This window comes from Panthera leo, chromosome D1, assembly GCF_018350215.1.
Source record: "Panthera leo isolate Ple1 chromosome D1, P.leo_Ple1_pat1.1, whole genome shotgun sequence".
Taxonomy (NCBI): Eukaryota; Metazoa; Chordata; class Mammalia; order Carnivora; family Felidae; genus Panthera; species Panthera leo.
The window spans coordinates 68,753,764-68,774,053 of record NC_056688.1 but is presented as its reverse complement, the minus strand read 5'-3'; the positions used below and the strand labels follow the sequence as shown (position 1 = coordinate 68,774,053).

General features: G+C 48.3%; 1 protein-coding gene across 1 annotated transcript in view; it reads right to left on the bottom strand.

Annotated features, from left to right (window-relative positions):
• PARVA (parvin alpha) overlaps nt 1-18,473 on the bottom strand; it is a 171,652-nt gene extending 153,179 nt beyond the window's left edge. The window contains exon 1 of the mRNA XM_042904851.1: nt 18,125-18,473. Coding sequence (XP_042760785.1) covers nt 18,125-18,260 — 136 coding nt within the window. The 5' untranslated portion in view covers nt 18,261-18,473. The remainder of the gene's footprint in view (nt 1-18,124) is intronic.
• Nucleotides 18,474-20,290: the final 1,817 nt, after the last annotated feature.

Genomic DNA, 20,290 nt, shown 5'->3' with positions numbered 1-20,290 from the left:
TGACCGCAGATGATGTAACAAACAATGATAAAGTTTGAAATATTGAAATATTGCGAGAGACATGAAGTGAGCAAATGTTCTTGGAGAAATGGCACCGGCAGGCCTGCCTGACACAGGGTTGTCCCAAACCTTCAATTTATAAAAAAAAAAAAAAAACAACAAAAAGCAATATTCACAACACGCGATAAAGCAAAGTGTAATAAAACGAGGTATGTCTGTACCTAAGACGGGTAAGTGGGTAAGTGGGTAAGTGGAAAAGTATGGACTGCTGAACACCCTTTACTGTGGTATTCCAGTTGTATAAAAACAAGACAAGTGTGTATGCTTGTACAACAGAGCATTTCTGACACACTATTATTACATTATCATATACTATCATCATCATCATTATTATTATCACAGGTTGCACTAGTCTATCTAAGTCCTAACTATAGGAAAGTAGAAAGGAGCCCTTACTTTTCAGTTTTTATTTCTGGCCTCTTTGAATTTTTAAAAAAGTTTTTTTTTTAATCTTTATTTATTTTTGAGAGAGAGAGAAAGAGACAGAGAGACAGAGTGCAAGCAGGGGAGGGACACAGAGAGAGGGAGACACAGAATCCAAAGCGGGCTCCAGGCTCTGAGCTGTCAGCACAGAGCCTGACGCGGGGCTCAAACTCACAAGCCGTGAGATCGTGACCTGAGCCGAAGTCAGATGCTCAACTGACTGAGCCACCCAGGCGCCCCAACTCTTTGAATTCTTTACCATAAACTTAAACATGTTTAGCTGGTTTAATAAAAATAGAAGCAATAATATTAACTGACTAAACAGAAGAGGGGAGTTCTGAGAGCACATAGACACAGCTCTTCCTCCAGGGCCCTGACAGCATCTGCCAGGGGCTCAGGTTGACAGAACACCCACTGATAGCCCGGCCTTACTTTAAACACTTTGCTAGTACCAACTCCTTTTATTTTAATGACAACCCTGGGCCGTGAATACTAGTAACATCCCATTTTACAGATGAGGAAGCTGGGGCTCAGAGATGATGATGAACTTGTACCAGGTCACACAGCCCGGACGTGGTGGGTGGGACCAGTCTGGCGGACTCCCGAGCCCAGAAACCTCCCTACCAGGCTGCTTCTCAATAAACGTTTGTTGAACAAGTGGACAAACTAGAAAAATTGCCACCAACTTTTAAGACTAGAGAAACAAAATTATTAAACAGTCACTACTATTGCCATTCATTCCTCGCTATTAATTATCATGATGAATGAAAAATAAACACTATATTGGGAAAAGCCAGCTGTGTTACAGAGGGCAAAGCATTGGCCTTGAGCTTGGAGAAATTAATTCAAATTCTCGCCCTACCACTTAATAGCTGAGACCTTGGGCGAGTGACTTCACCTCTCTGAGCCTCAGTTTCCTCCTCTGTAAAGTGGGGATGACAGAGCCTCCTGGGGTTGCTGCAGGGATTAGATGTTACATCATACACGTTATATCATATATGAACGCCCCTGTGCGCTTGACATATGTTGCACACATGTAAAAACAGGAAGAGATGCTGAGGTTGGAATAAACTATGCCCGGCGCATCACCAAGCAGACCTCCGCCTTTCTCAACCTGCTGAGTTTTAAAAGTGAACTGACAATTCATATTCACAACGATCTGAGGAGGAAGTCGGGGTTTTTAATTGTTCTGATCCTGCCACTAGAATATTGATTTAGGACAATTTAATACCATCTCCAAATGCCAAGCTTAATTTGCATCAGGTCAGAAGCTGGGCTGCGGAGCCCTGGCTGTTGATTTTAGCCAGGGACTTGGGAGGGCCCGTGGTGCACCTTCCTCCTGGCCCGCAGCCAGCCCAGAGCTGGCTTCACCTGGGACTCCGAGAACTGGCCGGCTGAGAAGGCCGAGTCTTTGATGGATTTTCAGTGTTTAATTAAAGTGCAGCTGGGGCCTGGGGCCGTGCTGTACCTTTCAGCGAGATATTTGTCACGGGCTGCACAGCTAGCCAGGGCTGAGGCCACTGGGCCGGGGCAAAGCCCAGACTTTGCCTGGATCCCTCTCACCCCGGGAGTCTGTGCTTTCTGCCTTTCGGAGGCCCCAGGCTCATCTTCCCGAGCTCAGTTCTCCAGGCACTAAACGCCGCCTCTGGGAGAATCTCAGAATCAGAATTCACACACGGGCCAATAGCTCCCAAAGAGGGTCCCTGAGGACCTGCTTTAGAAAACATTCCAGGCCGCTCAGCTGTTCCTCAACAAACATGTTCTGTCCCCATCACTTCATTTACAGTCTAGGGGGCTACAGAGAGTCCACTCATTAAAGTCTTCTTTTTTATTATCATTATTACAGAAAATTTCAAATACGCCCCAAAGTGAGAGACTAGAATGACAATCCACCATGTACCCATCACCATTCTGCACTAAGGAGCTGTTTGTGGTCCCCTTCTGTCCATCTATACCTCAATCCCTCCACTGCATTATCTGAGGCAACTCCTAGACGTGGAAAGAAAATGTTTATTTATTTTGAGAGAGAGAGTGTGCTCGAGCATGCGGGGGAGGGGAAGAGAGACAAGGAGAGAGAGAATCCCAAGTTCCGCGCTGTCTGCGCAGAGTCCGACTCGGGGCTTGAACTCACAAGACCACGAGGTCATGACCCGAGCTGAGGACCAAGAGTCGGAGGCGTCACCAACTGAGACACCCTGGTGCCCTGCCAAGTCCTAGACATTTCATCATGCCACCTGCTACACGTTTCAGTAGTACCTGGAAAAGATAAGGACTTTCTTTTGTAACATGACCACGATACCCTTCTCACGCCCTACAAGTTAACAGCGATTCCTTAGGGTCATCAAATATCCAGTGAGAGCTTACACTTCCCTGCCTGTCCCATAAAAAACTTGCAGAAGCAGAATCCAAACGAGGTTCTGGCTGGGTGGGGTTTGGTGGCTTTGGCCTTCTCACCTTCTCTCATCTTCCCTTCAGCCCCCACCCTGCTCCGTGGCTTGGTGTGAGGGTTCCAGAAGCCCAGAGACACCATTTACTTATGCCTTGGACACATAACCAAGCTCCCTGCTTTAGCCTCCTCACCTGGAAAACGGGAACGATAATAACTGTCTATTTCATGGGGGTGATTGTGGCGATTAAATGCATAGAACAGAGCCTCTCACGGAAAGACAAAGACAATTCCCAAGCACAGCATCTAGGCAACCAAACACAGTTACAGATGGGAGGGAAATGGAGTAAAAAGTGGTGCAACCTGCCACATTTTTCTCAGACTCTGAGCCATTGTTCCCGGAGAGATGGTAGAATGTTCGAGTCAAGAGTTGAGTCTCTGGAGCCAGACTACCCAGGTTCAAATCCTATGGCTTCCCGTCGCCAGCAATGGCAAAACGACGCGTATTATTTGTCAAAATCCCTTTCCTTTCCCTCTGGGCAGAAAACTGTGTTTCTTTGCCTCTCTTGCACTTAGGTGTGGCCACATAACTGACTGACTTCTGGCCGGTGGCAAGTGGGCAGAAGCGATATGCATCAAGTCTACGCCTGGCAGGTAAAAGCCTCCCACTGAAGTCTTGCTCTCTTTCTCACCAGCCCCCCTTGGTTGATCGGTGAGGACTCAAAGAACCTAGAAAAATGAAGAGCAGTAAGATGCAAGGCACTTGGATCCCTGAATGACCACGTGGGAGGCAATCCAATCAAGGGGGGTGGGGGAGGTCTGGCTGGCTCAGTGGGTGAAGCATGGGACTCCTGATCTTGGGGTTGTGAGTTCAAGCCCCATGTAGGTTGTAAAGATCAGTTAAAAAAAAAAAAAAGAATGACGCCATGGGGTTTTGCTATAAGAGATAAACTTTTATTATGTTAACCTTCTGAGAATCTGGGGCTTATCTATTATAGCAGCTAGTGCTACCTTAACTAATACATTAACCTTCACTCTGGGCAAGTTACCTGGTCTCCCTGTCCTTCACTTTCCTCATTTGTAAAGGGGCAAAGCTGCTAATAATACCTATTTCACGGGGCAGTTAGGAAGATCAAATAAGTTAATATATCTAAAGCATCTACTACATTGCCTGGCCCATTTAGTTCTGCAAAAGTACTTGCCCCTGATGCATTTGTGTTATTATCATTGTCTTTAGTATCATTATTTGAAAAGTAATGGTATACCATCAAGAATTTCCACATTTAAAAGTTGGGGCCAAAATTTTATTCCAGTCAATTTCTAGTTCAATAATGAAAGCTGGTGGTATAACAGGATTAAGACAATTTGCTCAGCAGGAAATATTTCAGGAATACAGTCATCCTGTTGAGATGAGTTGCACCTCGTACAGGATGCGGCAAGTCTCTGGCACTCCCAGCCAACTTAAAAAAAAAAAAACAAAAACGGGAGGATGAGATTTTCCCGGCGTGTACCTTTCTGGGTTATCAGCCAGAGCTCTCTTCATGCTCAGGACTGAGGGGAGGTGCACTGACCTCCTTGGACCTTAAAAGCCTGTGCACCCAAGAAGATCTATGAATGTCCAAACGGCACAAGAAAAGATGACCTTTCAGGGCAACGCAAATGAGAACCACAGTGAGATACACTGGAATACTACTTGGCAATGAGAAAGAATGAAATCCTGCCATTTGCTGCAACATGGATGGAACTGGAGGGTATTATGGTAAGCGAAGTAAGTCAGTCAGAGAAGGACAGATATTATACATTTTCGCTCCTGTGGAACCTGAGAAACTTCACAGAAGACCACGGGGGAAGGAAAGGGGGACAAAATGGTTATAATCAGAGAGGGAGGGAGAGAGGTAAACCATAAGAGACTCTTAAATACAGAGAACGTACTAAGGGTTGATGGGATGGGGTGGGGGAGAGGGGGCAAACAGGTGACGGGCATTGAAGAGGGCACTTGTTGGGATGAGCACTAGGTGTTGTATGGAAGCAATGAATCACAGGAATCTACCCCCAAAATCAAGAGCTCACTGTATACACTGTATGTCAGCCAACTTGACAATAAATTATATTAAAAAGAAGAAGAAGAAGAAGAAGCCAGAGCACATTCTCACCTCATCCGAAGCCTTTGAGAACTACATGCCCTATGTTAAAATCCAGGCTCACCTCTGTGTGCAAATGACAATGCCATGACATATACATGCTAATGAGTCTAAAGCTCAGGAGAGAGGTCATGGCTGGAAGTGTAAGTTGGGAGGTTACCAACACATCCAGGTAGGAGATGAAATGCTCATCCACGCTCCCATGAATAGTAATAACCCCATGTTACCAACCCTCCACAAACGCAAGTCTCTGACCCCAGATATACAAGCAGGGTTGGTTCCGCAAGGTCCCCCTTTTTAGAGCATCAGCTAGACCACGAATCACACTTCCCAGAACCAGTAATACTAAATGGGCGAGGTAGCTGGGAGCCCAAATCACTTAAATTGATGTCATATCGTTTGAAAAGCTGACATTCGGGCCCTACAAATGGAACGACAATTGCCATCTATCCAATTCCTGGCCCTGGGCTCCTGTTTCCCACCTGCTCCAACACCAATTTAAGCAATTCTGAACTTTGATCTCCACGGCAGAATGTCTCAGATTTATTGAAGTGTCAGGTCCCACTTGTGCTAACATCCACCCCTGGCAGGGCCATTACAAGGTGTGAAATCTGGGTGCCCATCACCCCTGCACGGCGACAATCACAAGGAACGAATCAATCTGCCTCTCCATAGTTATCATGGGAGCCTTGTAATTTACCATAATGACAGGCACAGAGGAAAAGCAGGCGAAGGGATCGTTCTGTGCTCCAGGCACTTGGGACATGTGCTGGAGGGGCTACTGAGCCCACCAAGAGAGGCCTTGCAACTGTCAGCCAAGAGGCAATTGCTACTCCCTGCAAAGGGTTGTCTCAGCACTTCCCCGTGTCCTGGGTTGCTTTACAATGGAATTGTGTCACCTTCCTTTTGCGTTTTTGCAAACAGCATCAAAAACTGTTGGCTCCTGCTGCCCCTGCTTCTCCCGGCTGTCACTATGAACTACCTGTCATCCACAGGTCACCTCACCAGGGCTGGGAGCCAGCGACAGCTCAGCCCTGGCAAAAAGGAAAACCCCTCTCCACTGAAAGTTTGTTTCCACGCCTGGCGTGAAGCGGGGGGATGGATGAGTGAGGCAAGACCCAGGGTTCCTGTGTAAACATTAGGAGCCTCCTCACTTACCTCCGCTTGTGGGGTCAGTGACTCCCGAGTCCACACTGAGGCTGTAGCCTGCTCCTGCCCCTCACCTGCTCAGCCGGAGTCCTGACTTGCCTGCTAAGTTCTACCAGTGTCTGCCCCAAGCCCCTGAATCTGAGACCCCATCCTGGACTTGGATAAGCCTCCCTGATTCAGAACGCAGGCACCCCCAACAGATGCCACGAACCTCTGCACCCTGCCACTTCAATGCCTGCCCCAACGAAGCTGGAATTCCCTGTCCCATAAATTTGCAGACCCTGTTCCTGAACCCCTCCCTAATTTTGCCTCTCCACGGGGGCTACGGCCAAAGCCACGTTGGCTAGGAATTGTTTTGCATTGAAGAGTCAATGTAAATACTGCAATTGGCAGATTACTGGTTGTACTGATGAACACATCCCAGAAAGGAGGAGTAAGCGCGGATCCTGCTCCATGGAGCACCCTGGTGTTTCGGGGAGCCCCGTGACCTGGGTTGATGTCACTGAGGGAGCAGAAACAGTCTAGTAGCCTCGCCTCCGGGCCATCCCACATCATCACCATCATGATCCCCAGGAGACCTGCTGCGTTTTCATGAAGAGCATCATTCATGGCTCCTCATTGCCCGACTGGGATTTTCCCAGCACAGAAGAGGGGAGGGGCCTCTGGATTTTAAAAGAGATAAGGAAATGAGTAAAGGGAACACAGCATGATTCAAGGATGAAATAAATGCCCTGACACACCACTCCCTGTGAGGGAGTCGGCCTCCATAAGCGACTCCCCAGAAACACTCCCTGGGGTGCTGGGTGTGATAATTCCATGCTCCATCTGGCTCAGATCCACTCTTAGCAGAGGAGATGAGACACCTGACTGCTGACTCCTGATGCAGGTTGAGGAAACTGAGCCCTGGAGGCATCAGCCCAGCCCCCTCAGTCAAGATCCCTCAGAAACTCAGAAGGCTCCTGAATCCTATCCCTTCTCTTCTGTCAGCCTGGGGTGGGGAGGGGTTTCTTCCTCCAGCTTCAAGACCCTGCTTGCAAACACCATGTCTCCTAAGGGGTCCTCAACGCTGGCAACCCAAATTCGTCCACCATAGCACTCCCCACCGTCTTGTCATGACCTCCTGTTTGTGGTTATTGAGTGTGGGGCAAGTCCAAGAATTCCGAAGTCGGGAGGTGGGGAGGAAGAGACCAAGACAAGGAGGGACTTGTTGATCAAACCTTCACTGGCTCTCACATGAACGGGGGAGAACTCAGCAGGGCAGGGGGTGGCTGTGACTCCCAGGGGAACTTTAAGGAAAACCATTCCAAAGGCACCGTGGGCCCTGTTAGAAGAGCAGGCAACTTGGGTTGATATACCAGGCCACGTACGGATGGAAGGATGGGCCCAAGAGAATGTTCTGAAATAAAGACCTGCCTGTACTACAGCTTACTGTGAACATGTTACTGGCCAGGAGGGAAATTGCACTCCCCTGACCCATAACCCTACCCCACACCCCACAACTTAGGTGCCCTGGTCCTGCTAGCTGGAAGCAAACAAAAACTTCTGGCCTGACAATGTTGGTTTTACTTTCCAACAGCCTACTGGGAAGACCACCCAGACCCCAAAGCAGAAATTTCTCTGTGGTCATCAATGATAAACTATCAGTGTTACACAAGCCAACTGGCACCCTTTGACCCTATAACTGTACTTCTGGGGCTCTATCCAAGGAAAATTGTTCTTAATTTTTAAAAAAGCTTTAGGCAGCATTATTTCTAGGGGAAAAAAAAAAAAGAGTGGGAGAGGACCGAAAGAAATGGGTGAACAAGAGAACATTCACTCAATGAATATTATGCACCTATAAAAATATGTTTAGTAATATTTGTAACACAAGTTATATTTATATAATAATAAACCAAAAATACAGTTATAGGAGTTTTATCTGTATAATATACATGGCATACTTATGATTATAAAAAGTTATCATGAAGAAAAAGGACAGACAGAAGTAAACCAAAATTACAATAGTGATTGCGTTTGAGAGGTGGAATTTGCACGGCTGTTTTCTATCTTCCCATAAATCCCAAAAGCATGGGTTAATTTTATAATGGGAAAAAAAACCCACTTTTGTTAAAAAATTAGATGCTAAGCAATTTGGTTCATTCTTTGTTCCCCTGAGAAAGTGTGCAATAGTAAAGAATATTTCTGTTTTGGGGCACCTGGGTGGCTCAGTCGATTAAGCCTCCGAATTCAGCTCAGGTCATGAAGTCACGCTTCATGAATTTGAGCCCTGCATCAGGCTCTGTGCTGACAGTGCAGAGCCTGGAACCTGCTTCAGATTCTGTCTCCCTCTCTCTCTGCCCCTCCCCCACTCATGTTCTGTCTCTCTCTCTCTCTCTCTCTCTCAAAAATGAATAAATGTCAAAAAAAATTAAAAAGAAAAGAATATTTCTGTTTCAACTAAGTTGATGGCTTCTTCCATCCATGGCCCACCTTCTCCCTAAGGCCTGTGTGAAAGAAACACCAGGACACTAGCCACAAAGATGGTTTTTCTCAGGCTTTAGGAGGCTGGTGTGTTCACGGTGACAGAATGATCACTTAGCACGTACTAGTAGAACCAGATTTTCGGTGAGTCCTACAGCGATCCGCACTCCATGCAAATGCGCGTCCTGGGCCACAGCAAGGACACAGCATCTACAATTAACAGATTGTGCAGCGAGCCAGTCTGCCCTTTTAGTAGGTTCTATCTGTTGGCGGGTGGGAGTAGGGAGTCTTGTAGTGATTGAGCTCTCTCATTAAGCAGCATGGACAGTGGCCCTGCTCTGGCTGTTTTGCAGATTTCCCTGGCTGGGCACCTGGTGAGTAAAGGAAGCTGAGAAGCTCAGGAAGGGATGAGCAGGGCAGGGGAACGAACAGGCAGACTTCGGACTTTGGGGAATTACAGGAATTCAGAATCTCTCTTGCAGAGTTTGGGTCTTTGGTCTCCCCCAAACCTTGCCAAGAGGCTATTTCACTCAGTCCTCCATCATTCACACACTGTCCTGCATACCCACAACACCATTTCCACAGGGCAAGCTTTTCTGGATGAAAACGAAGAACTCCAGCCTCTACACTCGGACTGGTCACCGCCCTTGGCCAGCGGGCCTCCTTGCAGGCTCCCAGCCTCCATTGCATCATCACTACCCCTAGATCCTAGGACCCAAACCTCTGGTCCCAGGGGGGGCCTTGTATGTTTGTCAAAGAACAGGGATAAATGATAAAGTCCTTCCACAAAGGGTAAAGAGATTCCTGGTAGGAGGAGGTAGTTTTATAACATGTGCGCACACACACGTGCACACACACACCCACACACACGCCCAGCATTTGAGGCCTGAATGGAATCAGAGGACCAGAATTGTCATCCAAGGTTCGGCAGAGTTTGAAGTAACCTGGGGACACCCTCAGTAGGAATCAGATGCCCACTGATGATTCAGGCGGTTAGTTAGCCATTTTGCAGAGAACCTGTTTAGTACCTGGTGCCAGGCAAGGCACGTGGGGTGCAAATGTGAGCAGACCAGACATGACTCCTGCCCTCCCAGAGCCCACAGGGAAAAGAAGAGAAGGGATGAGGTCAGGGCCTAAGCTAGATGATGAGGCCTCCTTGTCCTGAGGGCTCTAGTCCTCAGACAAAACCGTCATACGGATTTTCTTAACTGATTTCAGGCCGCAGAACATACTGAAAACTTAACAGAATGCTTATACCTTTTTTTCAAGTATTTTATTTTTTTTCAGCTTTGTTATAATCGGAATTGTTGTAGAGCTTTCCCCAAATGCGTTCTTTTTTCCATGACAGAGAGTAGGATTTTAGATGCTTACAAACGTTTACATAAGGATTTCATCTCTTCTGTACTAATGGCTAAAACATAATTATGAACTGTGCTTGTTAACCAGACAGAGATATTCCATGAGACACGATTCCTAATATGGAGGTGTCCTTGGGCTGGGGCCCACTTATCCTGGTTCCCATCTCCTCCTCCCGACACAGAGGTGCCTTCATTAGTGGAGGAAAGAAAGAGGTCTTTGTGATGATGTCATTCCCAGACCACCCTACACAGACAATAAAACTGAATTTGAGAGAAGCCTGGTGAAATGAGAGCTCAGAAATCATAGAATGCCAGAACTGCACGGGCTCTCGGAGGTTATGTAGCCTAACCTGCCGATGTTAGAAATGGGCCAAGAGGAAGAGGCCTGAGATTACACAACCAGTTAGCAGGGGACTATTTTCACCAAGGTAAATACGGGGAAATTCACTGCACGGAAACTCCAATATCGTTAGGCGTTAAATATTATGCGAGGCAGGAGGGCTACAGGAAAGGGGCTCTTGCCACGTTGGGCGACAGGCTCACCCACAGATGGTCGCAGTGCAATGCGGCCAGTGCTACAACAGAGCCACGGACAAGGTGGGGTGGGACCACAGAGAAGGAAGCACCTCGCTCCCTGGGGGAGCTAAGGAAGGGATCAAGCTGAAGGGGAGCTCTGAATTGGGTTTTAATGACTAAATAGAAGTTTGTTGTATAGAGAAAGGAAAAAGGTCATTCCAGAAATTTGGAACAGCATGTAGAGAGGTTAAAACGTGCAAGAACGTGATGTGTCTGGGGAATAAAGGGTGTGGCTAAAATGGAGGCTTCCTGAAAGGGAATTAAAGGCAAGACCAGAAGGGGAGACCAAGGAGCAATTGAGAAGGTCCTGAACGCCAGGCTAAGAAGTTTGCCGGAGGGGATATTATCCTTGCGCTTAAATAAAACGGTATATTGGCAAAAGGATGAAGGGGGGGTTGAATAAAAAAGTACCAGAGGACTAGCAGGGTGGATGTACAACATGTCAGCTGGAAAATAAAAACAGTAAAATTTTATAAAATGAAACAATCTCAAAGGAGACAAAGAGCACTTGTGAGGCCTGACCCGAGGCGAGGAGGGAAGGTCGAATTGGCAGGTCTCCCTCAGAGACGGTTGTGTATGGAGACACATGGAGCAGGGCTGGGCCCACCTCTGCCCATGGGCTGTAGCTAGCCTGCATCTATTTCTGTTCAGCCCAACTGCTAAGAATGGCTTTCACATTTTTAAATGACTGAAAACAAACAAGAATATTTTGTGACACATGAAAATTACATGAAATTCAAATTTCAGGGTCCATAAGTCAGTTTTATTGGAACATGGCCACATGTGTTCATTCACCTATTATCTACAGTAACAAGGGCAGAGCTGAGGACAGGTGGGGGGCCAGCAAAGTCTTGAATAGCTGTTTGCCCTTTTTTTAAAAAAATTTTTAAATGTCTATTTCTTTCTTAGAGAGATCATGAGCAGGGGAGGGGCAGAGAGAGCAAGAGACACAGAATCTGAAGCAGGCTGCAGGCTCTGAGCTGTCAGCGCAGAGCCCGACGCGGGGCTCGAACTCACAGACCGTGAGATCATGACCTGAGCCAAAGTCGGTCGCTCAACTGACTGAGCCACCCAGGCGCCCCACTAATTGCCCTTTAAGAAAAGGTTGCTGACTTCTGAAATATAGGATGACCATGGCCTTAAGCAACTGGTGGGATGGTGGGAGAGGAAAAAGCAGATTGAGGCAAGTGGGCAGTGTAGTAATTCCCTCGAGGGCAGTGCTGAATTGGAGGAACCTGTGGCATACCCAAGAGACAGTGGAAAGATGTGCCTGGACTACAGGTGAAAGATCTGGATTTAAATGTGGATTTGGGCATCATCAATGGGCAGATGGTCATTGAAGCCATGGAAGTGAGATAATCCATGGGAGAGAAAAACATAAACACACCCCAAAACAGAGAGCAAAGCCGGCGAAGTCAGAAACCCAGGAAATGCTACTGAGGGGATACACAGACGAGAAAAGTCCAAGAAGGAATCTGAGAAAGACAAGGCAGAGACACAGGGAGCAATTCCAGAGTGAATGAGGGCAAGGGAGAAGATGTTTTAAGGAAAAGAGAGCTAAAAAAGAAATGTCAAGAGCCCAAGTGCAATCAGGACAGAAGAGGAGACCGTGGGTCCTGGAGCCGTCAGCCAGGGAAGCTGAACAGTGGGAACAGGTGGAGACCCGACGGCCTCCAGGACTCCACGCATAACTGCCTTCCTTCGTCCCACTAGCCACTCCCACTCAGTCTCTCTCCACAGGTCCTCAGTGTTCAAAAGCCTCGGGGCTCAGGCCCTGGACCTCTTCTACTCTCTAGCCCAGACACCTCCCCCTGAACTGGGCTCTCAGAACTTACATGGCCACTGCGACGTCCAGAGGGCACCTCTACTGACCAGGCCCCACGTGCTTTCTCCCCAAACCAGCTCTTCTGGTGGACTTGTCCAGCTCAGTTAAAATCAGTCTTGTCTCTCCAGTTGTTCAAACCCAAGTCCCTGGAGTGCTCTCAATTATCTGCTTGTCTTCCCTCCAACCTTGCAGGAAACCCTACCCACCACGTCTTCAAACTACATCCAGGGTTCGGTGTCTACCCCTCCACTCCGGGCGCCACCACCACCCTCCCGGGTCATCAGAGCAGCCTCCTAGCTCGTGTCCCTGCTTTGACCCCCTCAGTCACTTAGCACCAATGATCCCGCTGAAACAGAAGTGCAGTCATCTTATTCTCTATGCAACACCACCCCCCCCCCATACCTTCCTATCTCATTCTGAGTAAAGGCCCCAGTCATACAATCGCCTCCAGGGTCCTGCACAACCTTCCCCCACCCTCAGTCTAATCCCTGAGACCTCACTATCTTCCACAACAGTGCTTGCTCTCTCCTCCAGTCACAGTGACCTCCGTATTGGTTCTCAACACATCACATCCACTCCTGCCTCAGAGCCTTTGAATTCGCCATTCCCTCTGCCTGCACTGCTCTGTTCCGAGATACACATATGACTCTCTCCCTCACTTCCCGCAAGTCTTTATTAGAATACTCTGTTCGGGGCGACCGGGTGGCTCAGTCGGTTGAACGTCCAACTCTATTTCGGCTCAGGTCATGATCCTAGGGTCATGGGACTGAGATCCCCATCGGGCTTTGTGCTGAGTGTGGAGCCTGCTTAGGATATTCTCTCTCTCTCTCTCTCTCTCCCTCCCTCCCTCCCTCCCTCCCTTTGCCCTTCTCCCCAGTTTGTGCTCTCTCTCCCACTTCTGAAATTAAAAAAAAAAAACAACCCTTCTCAGGGAGGTTTTAGCCATCCTATTTAACACCACCAACCATCATCTCTCATCCCTCGACACCCTATGTTCTGTTTCCTGCTTTATTTTGCTCTAAAGCCCCTATAACTACTCTAATACAATACACATAATTTACCAATTTATCTTGTTTATTATCAGTCTCCAATGCTAGAATGTAAGCTCCATGAAGGCAGGGATTTTTGTCTGTTTTCTTCCCCCACGACACCCCAGCGCCTAGCATGGTGCCTAGCACATGGTATGCACTCAGTAAATGATTACTGAAAGAGTGAGGATAGTGGGTCAGGAAGTGACTAGGAAATAAGAAAGAGAAAGTCAGTACAGGCAAGTCTTCAAGACCTCTGGTTGAGTAGCTTAAGAGGAAATCATCATCAGGAGACTTTCTTTAAATGGGAAAGGCTCAAGCGTATTTACAGCATGTTAAGGGGTAGAGTAGCTATGAAAGAGATTGAAGATACAAGGGCAAGGGTATTTAGCTATGCCAAGTCTGGGGGAAGCGGAAATGGATGGTTCTCACAAACAAGGGGACAAGGAATCTCTCTGAAGGGACTGGGGCAGGAAAGGAGCATGAAAGGAGGTGTAGATCTGGGGCAAAGAAGGGAAATTGAACAAGTTCATACCTGGTACACAGTTTTCTATCTCAAGGTCTGAGTTTGAGCTTGAGTGGTGAGGGTTTGAGGCGGCACTTTAGAGAATAAGAATGCATGCTGCTTAGGGGAGAAGAAGAGGACTGCTCAGCAGGCAGGGCTGGGGGTCCCCCCCCCCCATTCCATAAATCTGTTGCAGACTTTTGGGATTTTCCCCAGTTACACTGGAAGGCCAATGATAACCAAAGGTGTTAGCCCTAGAATTATTATAAAGTTATCAGATTAAAGCCCTTATTGGACACTTTGGGCACTGGACAAAGTGCTAAACTCTAAGGGATAATAAAAAAAAATGGGTAAATGATAGGAATAATCATTGCTGCTGACCCAATTCAGGGCACCTTCAACTGGCCAATACAATTCAAGATGTCCCTGGAAAGAGCAAGTCTTGGGGACAGATCTGGAGGAAAAAAGGGTCTCTTTGGCAAAGGACTCTGAAAGGCTAGTCTAAGGACTTACACCAGAGGGCTGTGTATAACATAAATGAGGACCAGAACCTCAAAAGAGAAGATCCACAGTGAAAAACAAAGCCAGTTAACTACAACTCATGAAAATGGGCCCAGATATTCTAAAATGCTGAAATGTGACATTTTGGAATCAGGAATAGTGGACGTGCAAGGAAAGATCCCTAATTTCCAAACGGACCAAAGCAGGATTATAAGGGCTTCATAGTGTCATGAGCTCCTTGGCCATCTGCAAAACCCATAGAATCTTCTGCAGTCCATAACGAAAAGACTATCTCAAATTAAAGACCATGTCAAATTGAATTATCGATTTTAATAGCTGCCATTCATTACTCACACCATGCTATGCATGTTACATATTATATCTCCATTTTATAGATGAAGAAAAACAGACACTTGGAGAGATAAGAAAGTTGTCCTAAGTCATAGCAATAAATAAGGGGTGGACCAGAAATCAAACCCAAAGGTGTCCGGTCCCAGAAATCATGGTTTTAACCTCTATTTTCTCTTTATGGTGTTATTTTTTTCTTACTGAAGACACAGGAGTGATGACTAGTTTTAATGTATTCTTCTGAGATTTACAGTCATTCTTTGATGTATGCAGTAGGCATTCTTAGGAAAGCATATTTTCATATGAAATTATTGACTCAATAATCTAACATGTATTACGTCTTTCCAATCTTTGTGTCCTACAGTGGGACAACAGGTGTCAAGTGAATGAATGGTAGTCCTTGGGCCCAGGAGAATTCAGTGCTCAAGCACTGAGATAATATGTAGATAGACTGATATCAGTGAACTTGAGGAATCATATTGTAGAAAATTGGGAGGGTGGAAATAGAAGAAAGCAGTTTCTGCAAAGCACAGAGCTGAAGGTTTATGCAAGATCTAACCTTACCAGTATTGAAGTGAGGGTTAGCGGGCCCTTAACAGGTACAGCAATGATCACTGAGACCCAGCACGCACACACCAAGAGCAGGTCATTTCAGACCAACCCCACTGCCTTCTTTGAGCTCACAGAACTACCACCTGTGGTGGCAAGCAGCTGGGGCTGGGTGGGGGGGGGTGGGGGGCCTTAACAAGAAGTGTGTGCTCTTCAACTCACCATTTACATCCCCTGGATTAGTTAATAGGCTGAGTCACAGAACCAGGACTTAACAGTTAAGTATAGACAAAGACACAAATAAGATCTTGCACCTGGTTTCAAAAACCCAATTGAGTCCATCTGAGATAAGAAAGGGGGTGGTTCAGGAGCAAGAAACGTAACAATGTCTTTGAGTCACGGTGCGCCTAAGTGGTTCAGTCGGTTGAGCGTCCAACTTCCGCTCAGGTTATGATCTCAAGGTTCATGAGTCTGAGCCCCAGGTTATGATCTCAAGGCTCATGAGTTTGAGCCCCGCATCGGGCTCTGTGCTGACAGCTCGGAGCCTGGAGCCTGCTTCAGATTCTGTGTCTCCCTCTCTCTCTCTGCCCCTCCCCGGCTTACTCTCTCGCTCTCGAAAATAAATAATAAGACACATTAAAAAAAAAGTCTTTGAGTAAGCCGATAGGAAACTCAGTGAGAGAGAACAGTGTGATGTAGCTGAGAGAATAAGGAAGAACAGCCTTCGCTGCACTGCTGGAACCTGGCGTCTGTACCATAACAAAGGAGGGGACAGCCCTGTTCTAACCTGGACCAGACTACCACACTACTACATGGACTTCTGGGCAGCTCACTTTGAGAGGGTCTGCTATGATTTTCATTTTCCCCACTCCCCACTATGATCTCTGCACTGCTCTGTGCCCTGAGGAAGCTGACCCCTACACGTTGCATTGTCCAGATTCCTTGCCTGGTGACGTCCCACCGGGTGCAGCCAATCAGGAGCACCAGCAAGGGAGTCAGGGGCAAGAAGAGAGAACGAACACAGTATCTCTTGTGCCAACGTCAACGTCTCCCTGCTCCGTCTCCACATTCCTGACAGTGGCTGTGTTTCTGTCCAGTGTCAGACGGCACCCTCTTCTGTAGTTCCAGCTCTCTGTGGGTTCCGGCTTGCTCCCCCTGTCCCTTCAGGTCTAGAGGTGGTAACAGCTTCCACCTGTGGGTTGCTAGCTCCCAAGTTCCTTATCGTCCTTTCTGGGTTCCCTTACCCCTGCCCTCACCTGAGAAAGTAGTCCCTTCACTACAGTATTTTCAAAATCCCGATTGAGTTGACCTTCTGTTTCCAGCAGGGCTCCCAAATGAAACTGAAGGGGTAGGAGGCCAGCAGGCCAAAAAAAAAAAAAAAAATCGTGCCTAGGAGGACCAACTAGAGGAACAGAGGATGTTTGTGCTGGTGAAGGGAAGGCTCCAGAAAACAGGCTAATCCACTTGAAAGAAGTGAAGGGCTACTATCAGACTCATTCTCCTGGCTCCATGAACAGTACTAGATACAGAGAGACCAACTCTGTATTTTTACCATAAACTTTTCTAAAGAGTGGGCAAAGGTGGGGTGAGCACTCTCAGTAGGCCACAGGCTTCAGAAATTCCGAGTTGTTTACTCTTGGCAAGGCAGCCCATACCAGGAACACAGTAGGAAAATCCTAGAAGGGTAGTTTAGGGCTTTCCAAGCCAAGATGTCATGATTTGCTACCGGCTATATACTACTCAGACCGTGGTTTACCAAAATAGCCAAATTGGGGGAAAACCATGTTTGCTCACTCCAATATAGAAAACAGCAGCTTAGTTCTTTAAGTGTGATAATTCTCAGCACTGACGTTCTTTTTTTTTTTTACCCTTTCAGACACCTCAGAAACACAGACCTTATTTTACATCTCAGCATCACAGCCCTCAAAAGGATTATTTCCCAAACCGCTAAGCAGTCCATGAAAAACTTTCATCAAGCAACTTCTATCGACACATCTATCACCAGAACTTCTTCAGAACTGTCACCTCATTTGTCAGACCAAAATCCGAGAGGTGAAATCTGCCAATGACACAGAATATTTTACATGCAAATTGTCCTGGGTGGGGGAAGATCACCTCAGTCCACGCTGGTGGGGAAAAAGAAAATGTTTTTTTACAAGAGCCCTCAACTCCTGAGTTCACAGAAGGGTCACAGCGCGTGATGCTAAGTGTGTCTAATCCGAGTTTTCTCCTTGACTGCGAGTTCCTCATTTATTACAGGGCCCGACCGCTAGGAAAGCCAGCTTTTCCACTCATTCATTCCACAAACATATGATGCCGATCACTAAGAGCGCCCTGCTGGTCCCTGGGGGCGGACACAGGCTCCAGGGGCCGATGCTGCTTCTAGAGTTCCGTGGGTCCAGGAACCCAGCTGCTTTGAAAGGCCAACGAGGGCAACGAGCGCGAGCGCGGCGCCCAGGAAAGTTTCCGCAGGAACTTGGGGAACGACGGGCGCGGGCCTGAGGGAGGACGCCGCCTCCGGCTGGGGGCCCGGCCGCCCCCTCGGGCCACGCGGCGCCCGCCCCCGGCCCAGCGCGGGCGTCGCCGGGTCCTGGGGACGCCCTACCCGGGCACCACCGGGCCCTAGACACCCGGAGCGGGACAGCGGCGACGACCAGCGGGGCGCGCTCGGCCCGGGCCCGCATTTCGGGCAGCGCGCTCCCGCGCCGCCGCGCGCCCCCGCCGCGTCGGGCACCCGCGGCGCGCTCCCGCCCGGCCCCGGAGTCCCGGCCCCTCGGCCCGGGCCCTGCAGCGCGCCAGGCCCGGCCGCACTCACCCTCCTTGGCTTTCTTCCTCCGGGCCAGCGTCCCTCCGAGTTTCCCCAAGAAGGAGTCATCTTTCTTCCGGGACGGGGGCGACTTGGGAGTGGGGGACTTGGGGACGGAGGGCGACTTCTGCGGGGACGTAGCCATGGCGGCGGAGCGGGCAGCCGCGCGCGGGCCGGCCGGGACGCGGAGCTGGCGCTGGGCGGGCGCGGCGGGACTGAGGCTGCGGCTTTCCAAACGGAAGCGGAATTATTCCAAGCATTTGAGGCAGCTCACGCTCGCCTTTCCCTTCCCTCTCTCCCTCCCTCGCGCCGCCCTCCGCCCTGGAAGGAGCTGCGCGCTCGGGCCCTTGCAGTTTGGGCCTGTGTCCGCGCCCCTTGGCTGCCCAGAGAAGGGAGGGCGCCCCAAATCTGCCCCTTGCGGGACGGTTGGCCTTGTCTCCGTGTGTGTGTGTGTGTGTGTGTGTGTGTGTGTGTGTCCTTCCAGCCTGGGAGCTCTCGAACCTAGAGGACACATTGCCCCTGGCCTTTGCACCCCTTACAGATCCTGGTACGAATCGGGGGCTCAGTGATTTGTAACGCAAAGCGACCGGCTACTCTGTCCCCCCAGTGTCTTCGCTGGGCTGTTGGGTGAGGAGCTTCCACTCCCCCTGAATTTCTACCTGTACGGTTATTAGGCCCATGTCTTGTGTCCACGAAAGAGTGAGTCACCTCCGGGAAGAGAGAGTGAACCAAAATGTGTTTAGGTATATCCATGTTCCTGCCCTGATCTATGGCTGTCAACCTCCTCTCGAGACGGAAAAGTTCGAAGTTCATGAGCGCAGCAGGGCTGAGGCTTCTTATTTTTTACCGGACACCCGCATCTAAGCAGCTCAAAGGCTTGTACAAAGGAGGATCCCAAATGTTGGTGGAAACACGAATGGGAAGGTCCGACCATGGGCTCCTGTGAAACAGCCCCCTCCCCCAAACTTTTCCTGCCTTAACTGAATGCAACACGATGGCAACCAGACTCCTTTGGGATAACAGGGGAGTGGCACAAGCCTCAGTGTTTCAAGGACTCTTGCTGGAAATGATGAAAAGACACATTTTATTGTGCTGGCCCACCTGAGGTTTTCATTGGGATTCTCCTGGCTGTCTCTCACAGCCCCCCTCACACAGTCCGTTGGTAACTGTGTTTCTCCAAGTAGCTGCAGCTGGTTGACCCTGGCTGATCACCTGACCCAAAGAGCGCAAATGTTTGGAGAGCAGCCAATCAGATAGTCTCAGTTAAGGATCTGAACTAAGCTAGAGACTGTTGTCAGAAGTTGAGCACTTAGAGATGATCATGAAGACACCATACTGAAAACGTGTCCATTTTTAGCCACATGCTGGCGGATCAGTAGAGAAAAAGCCAAGAGAGCAAAGAAGTGGTTTCAAGAAGTCTAATGTGGCCTAATGAAAACCCATGGGGAGCAGTTACCTGGACCTTGAATCTCTTCCCAGTGCCCACTGTAGTTCCCCAGAGGGCCAGCCCACGCTTCCTCCCTAGGACATGTTCCTAAAGCTTTAAATAACATATCCGCCTTCACATGAGCTAATCAGCAAACTGATAAGCAATCATTCCTGGGAACAGAAATTTAACAAACAAGATGGCCAACAGATTCTCAGCAGAGTATGTGTTCATTTTATCTCTGTGTAAAAGCCAAAATTTTACCTCTTGGAAAACTATACTTTTGCTGATGCCTCGTACCTAACAAAATGCAGAGAAGTCATGATGACTGCTAAAATTTTCACCTGGGAACAAGGAAAGATTACAACACCCTTCCAATGCCAACCACCACCCTGATAAATCTTAAGATGTGGAGAAGACAAAAGTAGATTCAGTTTCACATCATTACTAATTCTTGTTCAGGATATTGGGTGGATAAAAACATCTCCAATCTGATCTCCAGCCCTGGGAACTCTTGTCAGGGAATCATGAGACACACAGCTCAATAGCTATGTGATTGTGGGCAACTTTACTCCCTTATCTGAGTCTCCATTTCTTCATCTACAAAAAGAAATGGTAGAACAGAATTGTGGTTCCCAAAGCTGATTGTGCAACACGATCCTTTGGGGAGTTTGTAATAAACACTGACTAGCCCCATCTCTAGAATTTCTGATTCAGTACATCTGAGGGGAAACCAAGGAATAGGTCTT